We start from the raw sequence: 19,827 nt of genomic DNA, 5'->3' as shown, positions 1-19,827 counted from the left end.
GTGTTTGCATCATGTTGTTAGCTGTCTGTAATTGATGTTGATCACAATAGTAACATGTCTACTAAATTGTTAAAGGTGTTTGCATCATGTTGTTAGTTGTCTGTAATTTACAATAGTAACATGTATTGATTCTTGTTACTAATACAGCCATATGAACGTTATATCTAAGTCAGAACTATCATGGTGATCCATTCCAGTTTAATACATGCTAATAGCTCTACTGATGCATAAGGTGATTTGTAGTTTGTTGAGCATGCTAATACTAGGGTTAAGAATGTTCTCAACATAAAGGTAGGTAATTATATGATCATGTTTAAGTCTAATGACTATGAAGCTAAAATTCCAACAGTATCCCCATACAACCAATTATCAAAAAAATAAATCTACAAAAAAAGAACTACTTTGCACGCCGGGGAAGCCTGTTCACGATGTGAGTGGTGCTTTGAGGTTTTGAGTCGTTTGATCATGGAATAGTTCAAGGTTATTTCGAAAAATGGACAGTTGTCAATTGATCAAAAAAGGTTCCACCTGCCAGGAGCCTATGATGAAGTTCAGAGTGACGGTGCAAGCTCGTTACATCTTTTAAGATTCTTTGCATATAACAAAATGAATATTCATTTTCTGGGCTTAAGCTTTTTATATCTGCAATGCTCCTCTAATCCTCTGATATACTTGCTGCCCACAAACGGCAATCCTTAAAAATGGCGCTCTCCTTTTTACGATCTCGATTTCCCTGGTTACAATGAATACAGAAAAAGTTAACACCAAAATTTTAAAATATTAAGCAAGTAAATTAAGATATTCTACAACTTCTTGTGTTGGACAGCTTAAAGGTTTTCAATAACTCAAAATACATATTCAATCGCAAGATTATTTCCAAAGAAAAAAAGTCTAAAATCTTTAGCATACAATTTGAAAGAATCAACAATTCCAGGTAACCTCGGAATGACCAAAAGGCACCCCAGATTACATGAACAACTTTTGCCAATCAAAAGAAAAAGGGTTAGTCTAACATTTGCCCGACTTAATAGTTAGTACTTGAAAATAACGTTGACCTACGTTGACTCTTGACTTCTGTTTAGTATTTATTAAACATATATATGAAGTCTTATTAAACGAATTACTGTTATACCCTTCAATTTAGACTAAAAGGTAAGAAGTTTAGCAACAGTAGAAAAATGTGCTACATCTTCCATCACTACCACTGCAACTACCCATCACCATCACTTCCTCTCTATCACTCCTACTGCATCCATCACCATCACTTTCTGTCTCTCTATCACTACCACTGCAACCACCACCACAATCACCTTCTCACTTTCTCTGTCTATACTTTTTCTTGGTTCTAACTTTTAATGCCAACCATCTCCTCTTCCTTCTCCTAACACTAGTAAATCCTAGATCAAGTGGATCCCTATTTGCCTATTCTCAAACAAACAGAATACTTCGACCTCGTTTGTTTGCAGCTGACTCGGCATCTGGGTCTGAGTCAACCCCTGACTCGCGCCGAGTCAGCTGTCAGATTGTTTGTTTTGCACTTTTTACAACCTCTGACTCGGCATCTGAGTCAAGGCTAACCCCTGACTCGGGCCTTATAGAGTCAGGCACTTCCATGTCCCTGAGTCACTCACTAGTACATCTGAGTCGCTGGAATTGGCAAAAATGCCCTCGACAGCTTATAACAAAAAAATTTCATTTTATCATTTTCTTCTCATTTTCTTTGTCGAGAGAAGAGATGGGTGATGCAGAACCAAACCCTAGTTGATTTCTCCTGCATCTTTTTCATCAAATCCACTGATTTCTATCCATCATCACCCTCGTTTCATCTCTTTCAAATCTGCTTCATCCATATTCATCTTTCAAATCACCCTCGTTTCATCTCTTTCATCTTTAAATCACCTTCGTTTAGAATCGTTATCATATTCAGGTATAATTCTTCATCCATATTCATTTTCGTATGGGTTTTATGTGATTTGGAACATGGGTTTTATCCTTCAGACAGATCTGAAGAATATCTCACATCCACTCGTCCTCTCTCTCTTTCTTCAGACAGATCTGATTACAAGTTGTGGATGATGATTTGGGTTTGGTTTTTCTTTGTTTAAATCGATTGGTGATGCTATTATTGTTAGGGTTTGGTAGATTGAAAGTTAGGGTTTTGTGTATTTTGTTTAAATCGATTAATGATGTCTTTTTTTTGTGTGTGTTTTGGCAGATTGATAGTTACGGTTGTGTGTATTTTTGATTAAATCGATTAGTTGTTTTTTTTTTGTGTGTATTTTGGTAGATTGATAGTTAGGGTTTTCTGTATTTTGTTAAAATCAGTTAAACAAGTTTTTTTTTTTGTATATTTTGGTAGATTTATAGTTGGGGTTTCATTTTTATGTTTGTTGATGGTTTTTTATGTTGTTTCACCCAGTTATGTGTAGAACAGAGCTAAGACATATAACCATTATGCACAAAACCCTTGAAACAACGGGTTATTTCAAGAATTAGGGTTATACATATTGGATTGTTATGTGTGCAAGATAATATCGAAGACAGACCCACCATGTCTTCAGTTATTTTGATGCTCAGTAGCTACTCAATCACTCTGGCATCTCCTTCACAACCTGAGTTTTTTGCAGGAAGCATACCAGGATTGAGTACTAAGCTCAACCCTTTAGAACATTCTAGGAACAACTCAAAATCATATTCTGCAGACGACATTTCGGCTAGCATCCCCAAGATAACACTGGTCTAAATATGCCCTTGCATGCATATATATAGTCATAGATTTGTGAGAAAATGATTCCATACCTATTCTTTTGCCTACAAATAAATATGATTGCGCTTACAGAATAGTTTTTTTTTTTTGTTCGAAAGACCGCTTACAAAATAGTTAACTATGGTTTGTTCGCATTGTAAAATGTTTGAGTCTTCATTCATGGCTAACAACAAACCCAATAATCGCTTATATAAATTCCTTGTTTGGTAAATACTGAATATGCATAATGGTTATATGTCTTATTAAAAGTTTTAGGAATATTTGTATATTGCATTTGACAATTTCAAGGGTTAACAAAAGTTTCAAATTTTGAAGACAAGTTTCAAATTTTGATTGTACCCCACTGCAACTTTAGTCTTGTACATAAATTAACAAAAGTTGTTGTTAATTAAGGCAGTAGTATAACCGCGGAAATATGGGGGTTATTGGGTTTGAACGACACTTTATCTTCTGATTAAGATAGTTTTGATGGAAAGAACAGAAGTCTTCCATAAATTAGACACACATCAGATTACTCATCGGACAGATAATTAAAGACAACCAAGTCTTTTCTTATTAAACCTATTCGTTTAGCGTGATGAGTATAACTGTGAGTTAATAATTTCACTTTTATTATGAAATTGATAAGCTCTAGTATGTATGGTCACTTGTGAGAACTTATATTTTTATATGTGATGATTTTTTATGTTGTTTCACTTTTATTACAATCTAGTGATAGATTGAGAGCTAAGAATCAAAGTCTTTATACATTTATGAAATAAATGTTGTTTGGCTGCATTGCAGGGATAGTTCGCATACAACCTTATATATTAGCTCAGTACGCAGACATTTGTTGCCATCACTGGATCCTAAAGCAGGTATTTTCTGCTCGGCCTTTCTCCCGTTACATATAAAATAACAATGTACATACTCTGTTTACTTTCTCAGTAGCTAGCACACTCTCTTCTGTTTCAAATTACCCACGTCTTGTATTGTTTTACTTTATGCTAGTTCTCTATGGAGAAAAAAGAAGATGAAAAAGCAAATAAGATAACTTTTAGGAGCGTTCCAGAATTTAGAGGGTTATTTATTGACCAATGTTTGGCACAAGCTACTGAGCATGGGTTTTCTGGAACTTCTTTGAAGCAAACTTCGTGGGGAAATTTGTGCAAATTCTTTTCTGAGAAGTATGACTGCACTATCACCCAAAAGAAATTGAGAAACCACTGGGATTACTTGCGCACCCAATATGTCACTTGGTCTCGTCTCTTAGCAAGAACCGGGCATGGGTACAACGCGGAGACGAACACTTTTGATTGGAGCGAAGAACAATGGTCTGAATTAGACAAGGTAAGAGACTGTTTCAGTTTTGTAAGTCCCTCTACTTAGATATCTTTTGTATTCAGAAAATTTTATTTTGTTCTATTGTCACATCAATGGAGGCTCATCTTCAACATAAAAAACTTGCTCTAGAAAAGGATAACGCAGCAGAATTCATGAAAGCTCTAGATAATCTACTTGAGACTGATTGCATCACAATGGATGAGTATTTGAGCATTAGTCTAAAAGCTTCAGAGATGCCTGGTTGGCAGAAATTGTTTGTCAGTTTGAAAAGCGATGAGCTTCGTGTTGCCTTTGCACACAAAATTTTAGAAGAACGTTGAAATTTATGAATTAGGAAATAGTCAGAGATGTTATGAGTTGCTAAACAGTAGAATTTGTGTTGAATGTTGAATGACTGAATTACTTAATCGGGTTTTAATTTGTGTTGAATGTTGAATGACTGAATTAGTATTTGTTGAAGTTAATGAATGAATCAGTATTGAAGTTATGTTTGCTGTTTATATTTAATTGCTTGTTGTTTATATTTAATTGCTTGCTGGTTATGTTTAATATGTCAGTGTGTTGTAACAATTTTCTTTCATTACGTTGCAGATTGAGAAGGCTACAAGGAAGTGGGTTTTATGTAGAGAAGGGAAGCACCTAAATACAGGCAAGTACTTATATATGATGTCTTCATTCATCTGACAGTAGTTTCTTAGGATTTCTTGGTAATTAATCACATCACTTATTTGATTTATACAATTGTTTAGGTGATGTGATTCAATGGAGAAGTCTTATTTTGATTAATATTCTGACATCTGGCTTTTGCAGACTCCCAAAAGAGGTGTTAAGACCCCTGTAGCCGCCAAGAAAAAGACGGTAAATTTTGGTTCGTTTTTTTTCTTATGTGGTTGTGTAATGCCTTCCTCTATTTTTCAGAGGCTTACTACTTCATAATGCTTCCATCTACTTGTTGTTTTCAGAAAAATGAAGACCTTACTATCTCAACTGGTAGCTTTATGTTTGTTAGTGAAGCAACTTAAAAAGGGTAAGCGGCGTGTACTCCCGAAGTACAAGAAGTCAATTTTAACAAGAAAGGATTTCACCCAAGATCTGTTAGAAGGAAATCCGAGGAATATGTACAACCTATTGAGAATGACTAAGGCTCCTTTTATTCAATTATGCAATGAATTCCGAGCCAAAGGACTTTTAGAGGATAGCAAGTATTTAGAAGTAGAGGAGAAGATGGCAATGTTTCTATACACAATCGGGCACAATTGTAGGAATCGTGTAATTTTATATCACTTTCAACATTCAGGTGAAACAGTTAGTAAGTATTTTCATGAAGTGTTGACTGCTATGAAGAAATGGTCTGCTGAAGTCCTAGTTCCTCCACCAAATGTATTTGATAAGCCAGCTATAACAAAAAGGAATAAACGTCTTAGAGAAGGTGCTTTCAAAGGTGCTGTTGGTGCATTGGATGGCACTCTAATTAGTGTCAGCATTCCAGTCGAGAAGCAAACACCGTATAGAGGAAGGGGAAGAGGAGAATGTAGCCAAAACGTGCTTGCGATATGTGATTGGGATATGTACTTTTTGTATGTAGTGGTTGGATGGGAAGGCACTGCTCATGACTCGAGAGTGTTGACCGAGGCAGTGCGTGATCCATCTTTCAAGTTTCCTCTACCTCCACCAGGTAATATCTCTATTTTAAGTCCAATTTTTCTGCATTGGGTTTGTTTTCTTTACTCAATTTTATTTAGATTCTTGTGCACTGCGTTCTTATATATTTGAATTGTAGGAAAAATAAACTGTGCTGCCATTATAACATTCAGTCCAAGTATTTTCCATCTTAGGCTGTGTGTAGTGTTCATCAATTGATCACAATATCGAACTCTACTTATTTCAGGCCACCCCTGCGCCTGTTGGGATGGGGAATCTGTTCTTTGAACCACCTGTTAAACTACCCACCAAACTTACCAGTGTTAGAATATATGATGTTGTAGTTAAAGTGTAAGCTTTCTCAGATCTGCATTTCTGCAAGGGATAGAGTAGAGATGCCTGATGTGGATTTCTTTGTTTGTCTTCCGCTTTTTTTATTTTAGCTATCTTCTTTGTAGTCTTTTGGTGAATAAGGCTTTTGTCAAAAAGAACCCTCATTTCATAGAAAGGTGAATAAGGCTTTTGTCAAAACTGTGTAGGTAATATCCCCTAAGCACAGTTTCATCTGAATTGTATTCTTGGTTATAAAGGAATAAGAGATACATACCCAGTCTCTCATCATTCATTGTGCCCTTTGCTAATCATTTTGGTTTCATCCTCTGTTAGGCTCCATTGAGCTGTGTAATTTATTTTGATTATATTGGCTTGTCATTTAGTAACCATTACTACTTCCTAATGTTTTTGTTCAACTTCATAATGTTTTTGTTGAAAATTTGTAGAAAAATACTATCTATGTGATGCTGCGTACTCTCATACACAGGGGTTTATGTGTCCGTATCGCAACATAAGGTATTGGATAGGTGATTATCGAAGAGTACCTCCAACAGCAAAAGAAGAGAAGTTTAATCAAGCCCATGCTCGATTGAGGAATGTGATTGAGAGAGCATTCGGGGTATTGAAAATAAGATTTCCCGTCTTAAGTAAAATGCCTTCTTACTCATTTGAGACTCAAAGGGATATCGTCATTGCTTGCATGTCAATACATAACTTTCTACGTCGTAATGCATTGGATGATTGGCTATTTAAAGAATATGAGAATGAGACATTTGATATGAATGAGACACAGGTGGAAGTCGAAGTGGAAGCGGAAACGGAAGAAAATGCACCTCGTCTGTTTGGACGACAAGAGCAGATATATATGAACAACTTACGTGATGAGATAGCTAGCCTCTTTTAGATTTTGTTGCTTCTGCTTCTTTTATGTTTGTAGGAATGAAGTCTTTATATTTTGTTGTTTGGTAATGTTTAATTCCATCAAAAAGAGAAGTTGTTTAGACCGGTAGTGAACAAGTTGTAATTTATTAAATTACAACTTCTGTTTAGAGAAGTTGTTTTATGGAATTAAAAATCTCATATAGCTAAAGTTTGCTCATGTGTTGAAGTTTTAGGTTGTTAGAATGGTAGTGAACAAGTTGTTTGAAATGTGCACAAGGGCATTTTCTGTCCAAAAAATCCACTCAGCTGAGTCAGATCTGACTCACAAAACAAACATATTTTCTGACTCAGACCTTAGTGAGTCAGATCCAGATGAGTCAGGTGATTTCACTCAGATCCAGACGACTCAGATCCAGACGGCTGCAAACAAACACCACCTTCCTTTCATATTTCTTCTGAAATGATCCATTAACAATATTATCAACAACACAGAGATTAAATATGATTGAATAGTATTCAGATGTCGTTGGGTATTGAAAGTTTAAGTTTAGCATCAATTTCATCAACACCAGAAGATGAAATTAGAGTTGGGTTTTTTAATTAATACCAGATGGGGTAGATAATTACGTAGTAATTGCCTATAGGCTATAGATTAATTGCAGCTGCTTTAACAATTTATTTCTTTTTTTATTTTCTAAACAGAAGTCAATATTTAACGGACAAATGTAAGACCAAACACTAAAGTTGGACAAAATATAAGTACCAAAAATCAATTAAACCAAAGAAAAAACATAAACTTTCATACGTAATCATGGTTGTTAATAAAATAAACAAATTCAGGGATACAATTCGAAGAAAAACAAAAATAAGTCTGGTTAATCTAGTCGTTGAATGAATTAAAGTCACACCAAATAACTTGAACAACTTTAGCCGTTTAAAGTTAAACAAACAATGAATATGCTCTATCATGGCTGTAAGGAAACTAATTTCAGGGATAACTACTTCTGGACTACTCCCTCCGTACCTATTATATAGGCCGAATATTGCATTTTCCTTGTACCAATTAGATAGGCGGAGTGACAATTTCAAGATGACTTTTAACTATTTTACCCTTATTTATGTTGCTTGGTTATCATCACAGTTGAGTTTATGTCTCTAACTTAGGGAATATAATAAAGGGTAATACAGGAAAGACCATGAATATTTATGAAATCAAAAAGAAAATCTTAATCTAAGAGATTTTAACAATCCGCCTATGTATGTGGTACAGAGGGAGTATAATTTATCAGCGCTGGGATATATGAGCCCATGGTTAAACAGTCTAAACGCAACGCAAGGGCAAAGAAACTCACATTAAAATAATAGTTGATTGCATTTGGCCACAAATCCTCAATAATTACTTCTGCCACCTGCAATAACAACACGAGCTAAATTAACAGCTATAATGAGATGACAAAGGAAACAAGTCCACCGAAGTGAATAAGCAATTTGGAAATTAATCTGTTTACAAATTTCTTGTATGCACACGTCTACTGTGATCTGACATTGCAACTATCATAGCTTGAAATTTGAGAAAGGGGAGAGATATCACCTCATCAAGATTCCCTTCTGAAACATAGCCGCAGCTACAGAACCAAGTAAAGAAACTGCAAAGACACAAATGTTTTGGGAAATCAATGTTTAAAAGAATATTCAACAAAGCAAAGAACTCCGACTGAAGCGCAAAGTGCTGCTTTCAAGTGTTATCAAAGTGTTGCCTCATGATGTATATATTAAATAAACACAACTAATATATCTATATGAAACTTTTATCACAAAAAGCATAATCTTTTTAGTAAATTTCCTAACCATTATGGAAATAAGAAGAGGAAGAAGGATAAGGAGTTATGAAGACTCGTGTCAAGAGTTGTGTGCCTGTCAGCTTCCACTTCCCTTGACAGTTGTCTTCTTTGCTAGGATTTTATTATTTTTTAGACTTTAGGAAATAAATAAACAAATAAAAAATGTGCGAGGTTAAAGCCCAAAAGATAACAATGACACGTAACTAACCTCGCATTTCCATCACCAGGATTTCCATGTCCATTTCCCTTTTCAAAAAGAAAATGAAAATAAATATTATACAAATATGAATCAAGTTTAATCACCGCAGAAATAATAAGTATCACTTACAAAGTTATCCTTCCACTTGATAGTGCAACCCTTCGTGCCGACTCCTTCGACTGAAAAAGTATTTCTAAGACTTGCATTTTCGAAGTATGGATTTCCCTTATTAAAGTTCTGTGATCAAGAAAGAGTCTCAAATACTGAAAAGAAAACTTAACAGAAGCTTCACACATCAAGAACAAGAATAAGGGGTCAGGATATCGAGAAAACTCACTAAAGTAATCGTATACACAAGTGTTGGATTTTCAGTTTCTTCAACATTTACAGACTCTAAATACCGGAATATCTGAATCACATAAAGAGTGTTATGCAAATATCAGGCCACGACGGATTACAATGTCAGGTTCAGATGGTTAATCATTAAAGATATTTGGAAAATAGAAGAAATTCCCTCAAAGGAGAAGGAAATTCGTAAACCTTACGATCCTCTTCACTCAATATATCGGCAAGTGCACCATGACTTATAAACTGCAAAACAAACATTGGGAAGCCAGGTGATAGAGGTGTCAGTATAACACTACAGAAGACACATCAACTGAGTATCACAAACTCCGATATACTGAGAAAATAAATGGTATGGAAGGATAGATTTACGAACAGCATTTAGCCAGAAATAAGGAATGTCTTTGATTGTCTCACTCCTTCTGTCGTAGATAGATCTGCACACTTCTCTCTTCTGCTTACGCAATACCTTCTCTTCGACCTCTACCTCTAAGTCATACTTCTGCTCAAGATCCCACCTATTTTTGAGTGCCGCTTCTTTGGCCTACATAAATCACCCACAAACAAAAATGAACATGTAAAAACATGAAAATAACTGAAAAATGGGAGCAACCAATAGATGTTTTACATAACAACTTTTTAGAAAATATGTACAATGTTCAAGCAAACAATTCCACATGGAAAGTGCAAGTTTAAACTTCCCATAATTTGTAAGAATACTACTCATACTAGTTGAGTGGGTTGAGTGGGAGGGGTGGGAGATCCCATGGTAACAATGAATATGCAGCACGAGAAATCACACCCCAAAAGATAACCGAAAGAAAACCTATCTGTGACCACCATGCACCCCTTTTAAAACCGACCATAAATTATTAAATATAAAATAAATCTGCACCATGAACCCTAAAGCTCAAACTAAAATCAAGCAATATAATTAGCACAATGCAGGAATCAGATAGCTACACTTAATTTATATCTCACCTTTACAAACTCGGCATGTACTTCCATCAATTCCTTCAACTTGGTGTTCACCTAGAGAGGATTGAATATAATTAGATGGTAAATCATATAATTTCTACAAAAAGATTGCATTAACTTACTAATCTGAATTGATGGATCAATTTTTTCCTAAAATTTAAGAGAGAACAGATCGGAGTAAGTTCATCACTTACCAATGCACCCTTTCGGTGATGGCATTTAGTTGTGTTATCAGAAATAGGAAGCCCATTTTCATCTACATGTTCGACTGATGCCATAGAAACCTGCAAAAATTCCAAAAATAATTCAGAGAGTGAAAGAAACAAATTCAAGGAAGATTCTGTGATACTCATACTGATCAGTGTTATCCAGGATCTAGGAATGACAATGCCTATTGGTTAGAAACTATGCTCACTCCAATGCCTCCATGGCTAAAGGCTTTCTGTGAAGAATATTGCTTGTTCTGGTTGGAATGTGGAATCAGTGGATACTGATCCCTATTGAAAAGGATAAATAATTCGTTGCTTTTGGTTGAGAACACAAATGAGTAGTAAAGTACAAAACCATAGAGAAACAAATGATGAAATCCAGATAATATGGTGCGAAACAAACAGCAGAATGTTAAATGTTTATAAAAAGGACTAATTGATAAAAACAGCGCATGGCTAGATTAAGGTACATATGCAATTACCAGAAATCCCCTAAGGTTCAACATATCAAGACAGACTAATGCCCGAAGGGTCATACCTATGAGTGTTGAGCTACATCAGACCCAAGCAAGTGTGCAACTGAACTGATTTAGGTCAGTCCCGTGCACAGCGATCCCCTAAAATTTAGTTTCTCAGTATTTGAAGTTACTGTGAAATCCCTCGCCGGATACTCAGATTTATCAGGCCTTATTATCTCACAGAAATAAATCAAAACAAAATATGCCGAAAAAATAAACTTAAAAAACTAAAAATTAACATCGAAAAAGAAGAATGAGTACTAATAATTACTGACCGAGGTTGGGGTTGCGTTCTTAAAGTATTCCGGAGCATTTGGCCATAGACTATATGCTATTTTTTCAGCTACCTGCAGGTCGACAGAACATGCCATGCATGAGAAAAAAAAAGAGCTCCACCAGAATTGTGAATCACTTGCTTCATCAATACATAAAATTGCAGGAATTGGGAGAACAAACAACAGAATAGGTAATGGTATGATATCAGGAAGTAAAAAGGAAACGAAACCTTCCACCATCAGGGTCCAGTGCGTATTTCACAAGTATAATTAGCAAATAGCAACAGAAGCATGATACTGCAGCATAAGCGAGCCAGCAACAAAACAAGAAAGGTAAAAAGGAAGTCTTTACACCATCTGGGTCCAGTGCATTTTTCAGAACTAGTTGGCAACAGAATAATGATTCAAGATTGCAACTTATGCTGCAACGTAAGTGAGCGAGTGACAGAACAGGAAAAGGAAAAGGAATCAGTAATAATTAAAGAGGGCAAAAACGGAAGTCTTCCACCATGTGAATCCAACACCTTTTTTCGGGATCACAATTACAAATACAATAACGATGTGGCATTGCATCTTACACGCTCAAAACTTGTAGAGAAAAAATATTTACCTCATCACGATCTTGATCTTTGGCGAGATGGTCAGAGAACCATGCCAGAAAGCTGCAATCACTAAAACATACAGAGGATGAGCATACCTTGTGCAAAGACCTTAAATTTGGATTCATGCATCCAAACAGCTAAAATAACATACCAAAATGAATACAGAACCAAAATTTTCTTTGATCCCTTGCTGGACAGAGAAGGCAAACTGCCTTGTCCCTTTGAGGCTTGAGCAATACTACTCATACAAAATTAAGCTATGGGAAGTAAGTAAATAATGACTTCAAGAACATCTCAATTCATATATCTCAAACTGGTATAAACAAGGTCAGTGTGTCAACTACTGCTAACTATAAAATTCAAGAGAAAGCATCCACAGCCTTACTGTACTACCTCGAGCAGTGAATGCCAAGGTGTCAAAGAAAGGATGCAAAAACTAAGGTTCGATGCTGCAAGTTATCCATGAGAGGAAGGATGTATTCATTAATGTTGATGTGAAAAAAAAATGACTTAACAAGTCAGCATGGCATAACTGTATACAATGTTAACTGATGATTAACAGGATTTTCCAAGAAAAATAGTCTACAAACTCAACTCTCAATGAAGCCTTAATTGCCAATCAGCCAATATGGACCAACATAACCATATAAACAATCTTATTACAGTGAACAGCATCATAATCATATTCTCTTCCTGAAGCCTAGCATGAAAAAGTCAACAAACCTTTTGCGCACATCAGTACTGGACTGCTCACTACCCTTTTCAATAACATCAGCTTCGGGTCCAGTTGTAATGCCCTGACACACAAAAATGACAAGTAAAAATTCTATGAAACATATAGGCAATCTAATGTAAAAGTACTGTTGCACATATATTTTCCTCACCTTGTCCTTCCACTTGATCTCAGTGCCACTTGTGTCAATGATTCCTTTGTGGGAGAACGAATATTCTCTTGAGAGTTTAACATTTTCAAAGAATGCATTCTGTTCAAATTCCTGCAATCAAAATTTATATCCTTAATTCAATAAAACCATTGAGTGCGGAGAAACATTTGCACAATTTCTGACTACTGGCCTAAGGATATTTAGATGTTGCACCTGTTTAAATTCAATATAGGAGATGTGGGAACATAGATGAAACTCACAAAAGTTATAGTGAACCCAGATTTGACATGCAAACAGTCACTCACATCCACAGTTTTTAGATATCCCATTATCTGCATCAAATACAAAAGCAGTAGATGTTAGTGTCAAACATTCACAGATTAGAATGTCAGGTTTCGACAACTAAGCCCTCGACATATACAAATTAGGGGAAATCATCACATGTATCAAAGGGAACATCATGAAACATAATCATATATAGTAAATAAATTTCAGTTCACGTATCAGAGCTAAACCTTCTTGTCTTCTTCAGTCAAGAGTTTTCGAAGCGAAGGTAAACCCAGAAACTGCAAATGATAAAATTGCCAAGCCAAACAGGCATATACATGTCAGTAAGGCACTATAATCAACATGTAAACTGCGGACCAAGCCAAATCTTAGAGAAAATGAATAATGGGTGAAGGAAGATCACACCAACCGCAGTTGACCAGAAGTTTGGAATTAATTCTATAATATTCTTCCTTTTCCCAAGGCAATTCAAGGTATCCCCACACTTTTTCTCTGCTTCCTCCTCCCACACCTTCTTCTCATACTTCTGCTTCACTTTCCGCATTTCGTGAAGTGTCCTCTTGTTAACCTGTATAAGTAACGCATAAAGTGAAATAAACCGTAGCAAAAGGTATAAATAGCCAGGAACAACATGTTTCACCTCGTCAAGCTTCTCTTGTATTTGCGTCAAGTCATCCATGATTTCTCTTGCGCTTCTTTCTGTTGCGATGACATATTTTTAACAAGATGCATGGTTAGAAATTTAAGAATTTAACCCTAGCTTTCATACCCATGACTTTCTTCTGTTTCTTTCTCTCTTTCTTCTTTCCTTTCTTCTCAATCTTCAATTCAGCTACAGGCATCTTATAGGAATTCTTAATTTTCACTAACTTTCTAGAACTTACATATTTCTTTAACATTAATTTCAGTTTTCTTCTGAAATTTTGAGGAGTTCCTCCTTCATAATGTTCTTCAATAAATTTTGCAATTGCATGTTCACTTGATCCAGTTCCTTCTTTTAAATAAGAAATTGCTTCAGCTATCATCTGTAGGTAAGTAAAATGAGGTCCGAGGTGAGGCATGATTTTGATTTGATTTCTGATCTCTCTGAATTTGGCTTGTCGCTTCAGTTAAAATCGACCTAACTTATATTATTGGGAGAAACATCGGTACTATATAAATATATAGTGGTGGGAGGGAGGGAGACCCGCATATCCGCCCCAGTGTTAACGTGAACCTAGTTTTACGCAGCCCAAGAAGAAGCTAAATACGTGGTAAAAAAAATGGGAATGGGAATTGGAATAGAAAATACATGGTAAGCTAAGACTTTGCAAGTCCGAGAATGTTCTTCCGGTAGTACCGACCCATCAGTGGTTCATCCAAAACTTAATAAAACTTTCCTTTTTCTCATTCCCAAATATAGTCACCCTAAAGACCCTAGTAATTTTAGACGAATTGAATTATGTAACGCTATACTAGGGAATGACCCGTGCCGTACCGGCACGGGCTATCTCACACTATTTTAAGCTGTGTTGGTAGACAATTTTTAAGGACAAGCGGTAAGTGATTTCGCTTCGCTATATAGCTTAATTGTAGTGCAATCCAACCACTATGGTATTCCATATTGCTTTAGAGTAGCGATATCCTTTAGTTATTCTTTAAAGTTGATCAGATCTGATCCACCTTGTAACTAAGGGAAATTATACGGGAACTGAGTTTTCGTTGGATTTTCACTTTACGGAAACTTAGTATCCATTTGTCAATTGAAATAGTTACTAAGTATCCGTGCGATTTTACATAGAAATTTGGTATCCGTTTTTGGTTTTCATAGTTTTACACAATCTTTTTTAGGTTTTTCTTTTTACTAAAACTTTATTTTCATACCTATTATATCTCTTTTTTTCTTCTCTTAATTATTCTTTAACCTATAATATTATTCCGACGGAAAAATTTGGGGAAAAGAAAACAAAACGGAAAACTCAACATCCGTTTGACGCTATTTAGTATTTACACCGAAACTCAGTTTCCTTACAACAATGGGATAATACAGTAACAATGGGATAACACAGCATCATAGTGATGTTGCTGTGAGATCCTTGTCCCTTAGCTTTAGATAAGCTATAGCTAAGGAAAAAGGGTCACCATAGTGTTTGGCCTAATAGCTGGACTTCTTATATTTTATTTTATGCTGTAACAGTCTGTTGTTTACTTTATGTTATCCATGTCATTATCTGATCAACGGCAAAGGTTTCATCCGCGTACCCGTTTTAGAAACGAATGAAAACTCTGTCGACTTTCCCATTTTTGTTTCATTCTAGTTATTATCACTAGGGCTGTTCATGGTCGGTTTTGGTTCGGTTTCTAGCCAAACCAAAACCGAAACCAATATTATTGGTTTCTAAAAATCTAAACCAAACCAATCCATTAACCATTGGTTCGGTTTCCAAATGGTTCCAGTTGGTTTCGGTTTGTCCCAGTGGTTTTTGGTTAACAAATAATTATGTCAAACCAAAAAAAAAAATACACAAATTTACGGATAAAAAAATCGTAGTTGCCGATAGTATTGGTTTACACAAATATACAGACAAAAAAAAATCAAGAATAGTGTAAACTTACTCTAATTCTAGAGATCAAAAGAAGATATATAATATATCTTAATTTAGTTATTGACAAATAAAAAAGAAGGAAGACGGGAAGAAAAAAGTCGAGTAGCAGCAGCTGTTGTTGGGGGTGGAGAAGGGAGGCGGCTGAGAGAAGGAGAAAGAGAAAGAGGGAGAGTAACATAATGAAATATTAGATTTAGGGTTTCTATTTATCCTCTAAATCAATGGGTAGAATCTAATACTTTTAAATCGACGGTAGAAACTAAGTTTAAAAATTAATCGGTTCCCCAATGGTTTTTGGTTCGGTTTTCAGGTCAAACCAAACCAGTAATGTCGGTTTTTCAACTTTTTTTACCAAGCCAATCCAAATCTAAATGGTTTGGTTCGGTTTCTTGCTTATTGGTCTGGTTCGGTCGGTTTCCAACGGTTAACCGACACCATGTTCAGCCCTAATTATCACTATTCTCATTTTTGTGCTTTCGTAAATTAATCCCTTTTTTGTTTTATCAGTTCCATTTGCTTTATTTGTGTTCCCTTTTTCCCACATTTTTTTCTGAGTTCCGTTAAGAAGAGATTTGAGAAGAAGATTTTGTTTTTAATGAAATTTTTACTTTGGGAAGCAATAGTCATAGTGAGTGTGATCTTAGCCCCTTACATTGGATGATCTTAATTAGACCTCACAAAAAAAAAGGTGTTAATAAGACCTTTACCTCGGATGATCTTAGCCCCTTACATTGGAGATGCTCAAGTAAAATACGGAAAATGATTGATCTTAACCCCCTCTGAAAGTAAAAGATGGACAATGATACATGATTGGTCAAATTTCACTTTCTTAAAAAAAAAGAAAAAAGAGAAGGAAACAATCGGTTCGAAAACTACGCAACAGAAACACCTGATGGAGATGCGTCTGAAAGTTTCATCACTATGCAGTTTAGAACTAATTTGGATGAACATCGCACATAATTTTTCATAAACATAAGGCACCCTTCAAAAAGAAGGTCTCCAGATGTTCTTACATTATCATTTAAGTTTTGACCACTTTCTCTAGATTTACAGTATAATGAAGTTGTCACAAAGGATGCACCTTTTCTTTGAATTTTACATACATATTTAAACTAAGATTGCCTCAAGCAGAACAAAAAACTGAAGCAGTACCGAGTATAACCGTATATTCAAACTGTTCAGGTCTGCCCTTGTTGGGTTGTTGCCTTCAGATAATCTATATATACTCATGTAACTGCTAAGGAAGATGATCTTAGTAGAGTCAGTAGTAATCCACAGCGGTGAGCTGGGGCAAGCATCGGGGGACTGAAAATTTTCTATGCACATAAAAAATGCATATGAATAGGTATTCCTTTTGGAATCAAATTGAACATTTGATCATATCATTTGTCAATGAATTATAGTTACTCGAAGTCTCGAAAAAGTTTGTCTTTGTAAGGAGCTAAAGAACGGCAGACTGCAAACTGTTTATATATGAGAGAGGAAGACCAAAAAAAAAACTCTCACATATTGAATGACTAAAGAAATCAAATACCAAATATGTAAACAACAATGACAACTGAAGTCTGTGTTATTACAAAGATTTAGGTTGAGGATTCTTGCCATTGAAGAGAACTTATGACAAACAAATAACATAAGAAAAATCAGAAATCATGACAGTAGAGGAGCGTATAAAAGCCGAACCTTTGGAGGGAATTATCGCCTTTTTAGCAATACCACCTGATGCACCATCCACGCTGACTATTGTCTTTTCCATTGATAAGCCACCGATTTTTTCATTTTTTCCTCATGTACATGAATTTCATTTGCAAGTAATGGCGTTGTTTTGGCAGTCAACTCATGTATCAGATGAAAAATGATATGGAGGATTCATTCACAAATAGTTAAAACCATAGGGTTTTTTACGGAACAAAAAACTAACTTGTCAGCATTTGATGCAATTCAAATATGTAATTGAACTGTTGCTCTACAAATAAAGTGACATCTGTTTACAGTTAGTAACTTCTGTTTTTCCCTTCTACACACAAACTGGTCATGCTAATAACAATCATATCCCTATTTGATTTCATATTGAGCCAATAAAGGGCGAGATTGGTTAACTAAACAAGAAACTATGAGTATCTTAGCAATTAAGAAGGATGTCACTGTTAAAAAATTCAAGACCTTAAGAGAACCCAAGTTTAATTAAATATGTAAGAACTCAATATCCAACTCATGGCACAAAACTATCAGCATCAGGTAATTAATAAAAACAACAAATGAAAGAAAGAACTCAACATCCTACAAAAATATCAGCCATCAGGTACATAGTTAGAAAACCAATGAAAGGGAATTATAAGCGTATTAAACAACAAACATACTACTCATAGCACAAAACAGATTGGCAAGTTCAAAGAAGCGAGTAAAAAATAGATCAACCATTGGGATCGTATAATCCTGAAACACTTACCGTTCAGCAGTTTCAAAGGATTGAACAAAGTACTTCTCAGTATTAGGTATCAGTCCCAATCTTCAACGTAAATCTGTCAATCTGAACACTCTAAAAATATCAGTCAAAATCAAATATGGATTTGTCATAGAAGGTAAAACATATATCAGGAACTATAAAATTTTAACCAAACTAACCACTAATTGGAAAAAGGGGAAATATTAAAGGTAAATCCATATCGCGGTACACTCTTGTTATATTGGTGGAAGATTAAGTATAAACTGCCTTCCATGTTACCTGGGCAAGCGAAATCATTAGGAAATGAGATGTTTAATCCTTCAAATTTCCTCGGTCAATGCAAAATTGCTGAACATATTTGCTTTAGTTGGACCATTAATTTTCCAACTATGTCCCCCTTGCAGCCTCTGCCAAGCCAAACGTATAGCATTGAAGTCTTAGACAACAGTCTAGATGTGATTTGCATACATCTACTCCCGCAGGAATAAAAAAGTGGCAACGCCTCTAATAGAGTGATGCTGCGAAAAATTGGCATAATAAGCTTCAAAGTTAACAATAGTTACTTTTGGATACTACTCAGTAACGAATCATCATGTGCATATTGAGTATTAGCTCAACAAACTGAAAACCACGTCTAAGAGTCCCACGACTCTCACCCTCTCTAACAGTGTAAGCTCAAGTTTAAAGGCATATCTGCTCCACAAATACGAAAACATGAAAGTGATAAGCAATACATATAACTGAAAGATCAAAGATGGTAGGAAATACATAAAAACAAAATCTTTTAGAAAGTCTATCCTCATAAACTAAAGAACCCATGCACCCAGAGCAAAGCGTATATGGCTTATACTTATGGTCATACAAAACCGTGCACTTCTAAGATCAAGTTGGAAAATATTTATCAGGTTGAACAGAAGGTAAAATCACATACCCATGGTTAACAGAGCACGAATGTACGAAAATAAGAACTTGAATCTTCAAGGGGAGAGTCCGTGATATAACTATGATACACCATGCACATTAAAACAAACCTTACAAAATGGAGATGAACATTCAGGAAACCCTTAACACCTATCATCAAATCACTAAAAAAAAAATCGCTAACCTGAAAGTGTATTTGGATTGCTCGGTATACATATTATTGCGTTTGAAAATGAAAAGCAAAATCATTCTCAACAATATGATCAAAAGAAACATGTGGAAGCAGGAAACAATAATATAATCATTCTTAAGCTATTCATGAATTGTTATTCATGGATTTGAATTTCACCGGTAAAGACCTATACAATTTAAAAAAACACCTTACAATTTCCCACCATGACTTCCTTCCCAGTAAGGATAACCGAGAAATTACGTCCACGATAAAATTTGTCAAACTCTTCAGACAAATTGATGAGAAGAGATTTCTTGCATGGAAATATAGGTTACATAAGAAACGATCCTCGATTATATAAAAACGGGAGATATTGCAAGTTAGAGAAAACTCTTTCAGAACAATGATTCCTCATAGAAAAAAGCGTAAAGAAAGGATTAATCATATGCACGATTCGAGAAGAAGCATGTTAATTAGGAAAAGTTGGATCGATTAACTCCCCATTCAAATAATATCCATATTTTCTGATTGATTTTATCCTATGGGATTCAAAGAGGTAATCAAGGTGAAACGCACAACAAAAAAATAACCTAGTCGAAGAAAGAAACGAAATGTGAG

General features: G+C 35.3%; 1 protein-coding gene and 1 long non-coding RNA gene across 8 annotated transcripts; both read right to left on the bottom strand.

Moving 5' to 3' along the window:
- Window positions 1-243: 243 nt before the first annotated feature.
- LOC113358594 (testis-specific Y-encoded-like protein 2) lies at window positions 244-14,239 on the bottom strand. Of its 7 annotated transcripts, none has more exons than XM_026602191.1 (19): window positions 13,726-14,238; window positions 13,495-13,653; window positions 13,313-13,363; window positions 13,058-13,129; window positions 12,798-12,908; window positions 12,637-12,710; window positions 12,065-12,151; window positions 11,922-11,982; window positions 11,312-11,383; window positions 10,504-10,593; window positions 10,313-10,363; window positions 9,708-9,875; window positions 9,527-9,577; window positions 9,324-9,395; window positions 9,116-9,223; window positions 8,996-9,033; window positions 8,538-8,592; window positions 8,299-8,355; window positions 244-733 (listed from the first exon to the last, which is right to left on the bottom strand). In XM_026602191.1, the coding sequence occupies exons 1-19, from the start codon at window positions 13,762-13,764 to the stop codon at window positions 656-658; spliced, it is 1,494 nt and encodes a 497-aa protein (XP_026457976.1). In that variant the 5' UTR covers window positions 13,765-14,238; the 3' UTR covers window positions 244-655. The 7 variants fall into 7 exon arrangements, with proteins under 7 accessions (XP_026457976.1, XP_026457978.1, XP_026457977.1 ...); XM_026602193.1 differs by lacking the exon at window positions 244-733 and adding an exon at window positions 7,168-7,398 and having other exon boundaries at window positions 13,726-14,239; XM_026602192.1 differs by lacking the exon at window positions 244-733 and adding an exon at window positions 7,168-7,401.
- A 2,945-nt stretch (window positions 14,240-17,184) lies between these two features.
- On the bottom strand, window positions 17,185-19,827 carry LOC113358593. Its single transcript, XR_003364686.1, has 2 exons — window positions 18,396-19,827; window positions 17,185-18,200 (listed from the first exon to the last, which is right to left on the bottom strand). It is a non-coding gene; the product is annotated as an uncharacterized LOC113358593 (long non-coding RNA).

The sequence above is a fragment of the Papaver somniferum genome, chromosome 3 (assembly GCF_003573695.1).
Source record: "Papaver somniferum cultivar HN1 chromosome 3, ASM357369v1, whole genome shotgun sequence".
NCBI lineage: Eukaryota > Viridiplantae > Streptophyta > Magnoliopsida > Ranunculales > Papaveraceae > Papaver > Papaver somniferum.
This window is presented reverse-complemented; position numbering and strand designations above follow the sequence as displayed.

Bases quoted from the DNA above. Each gene is read 5' to 3' on its own strand.
- LOC113358594 (XM_026602190.1), bottom strand. From the start codon at position 13,764: ATGGATGACTTGACGCAAATACAAGAGAAGCTTGACGAG. The intron at 10,594-11,311 runs GTCAGTAATTAT...GAATTTTTGCAG, and splicing joins AGAACGCAACCCCAACCTCG to GTTTCTATGGCATCAGTCGA. The intron at 9,396-9,526 runs GTTTACGAATTT...TATGTGATTCAG, and splicing joins TGAGTGAAGAGGATCGTAAG to ATATTCCGGTATTTAGAGTC.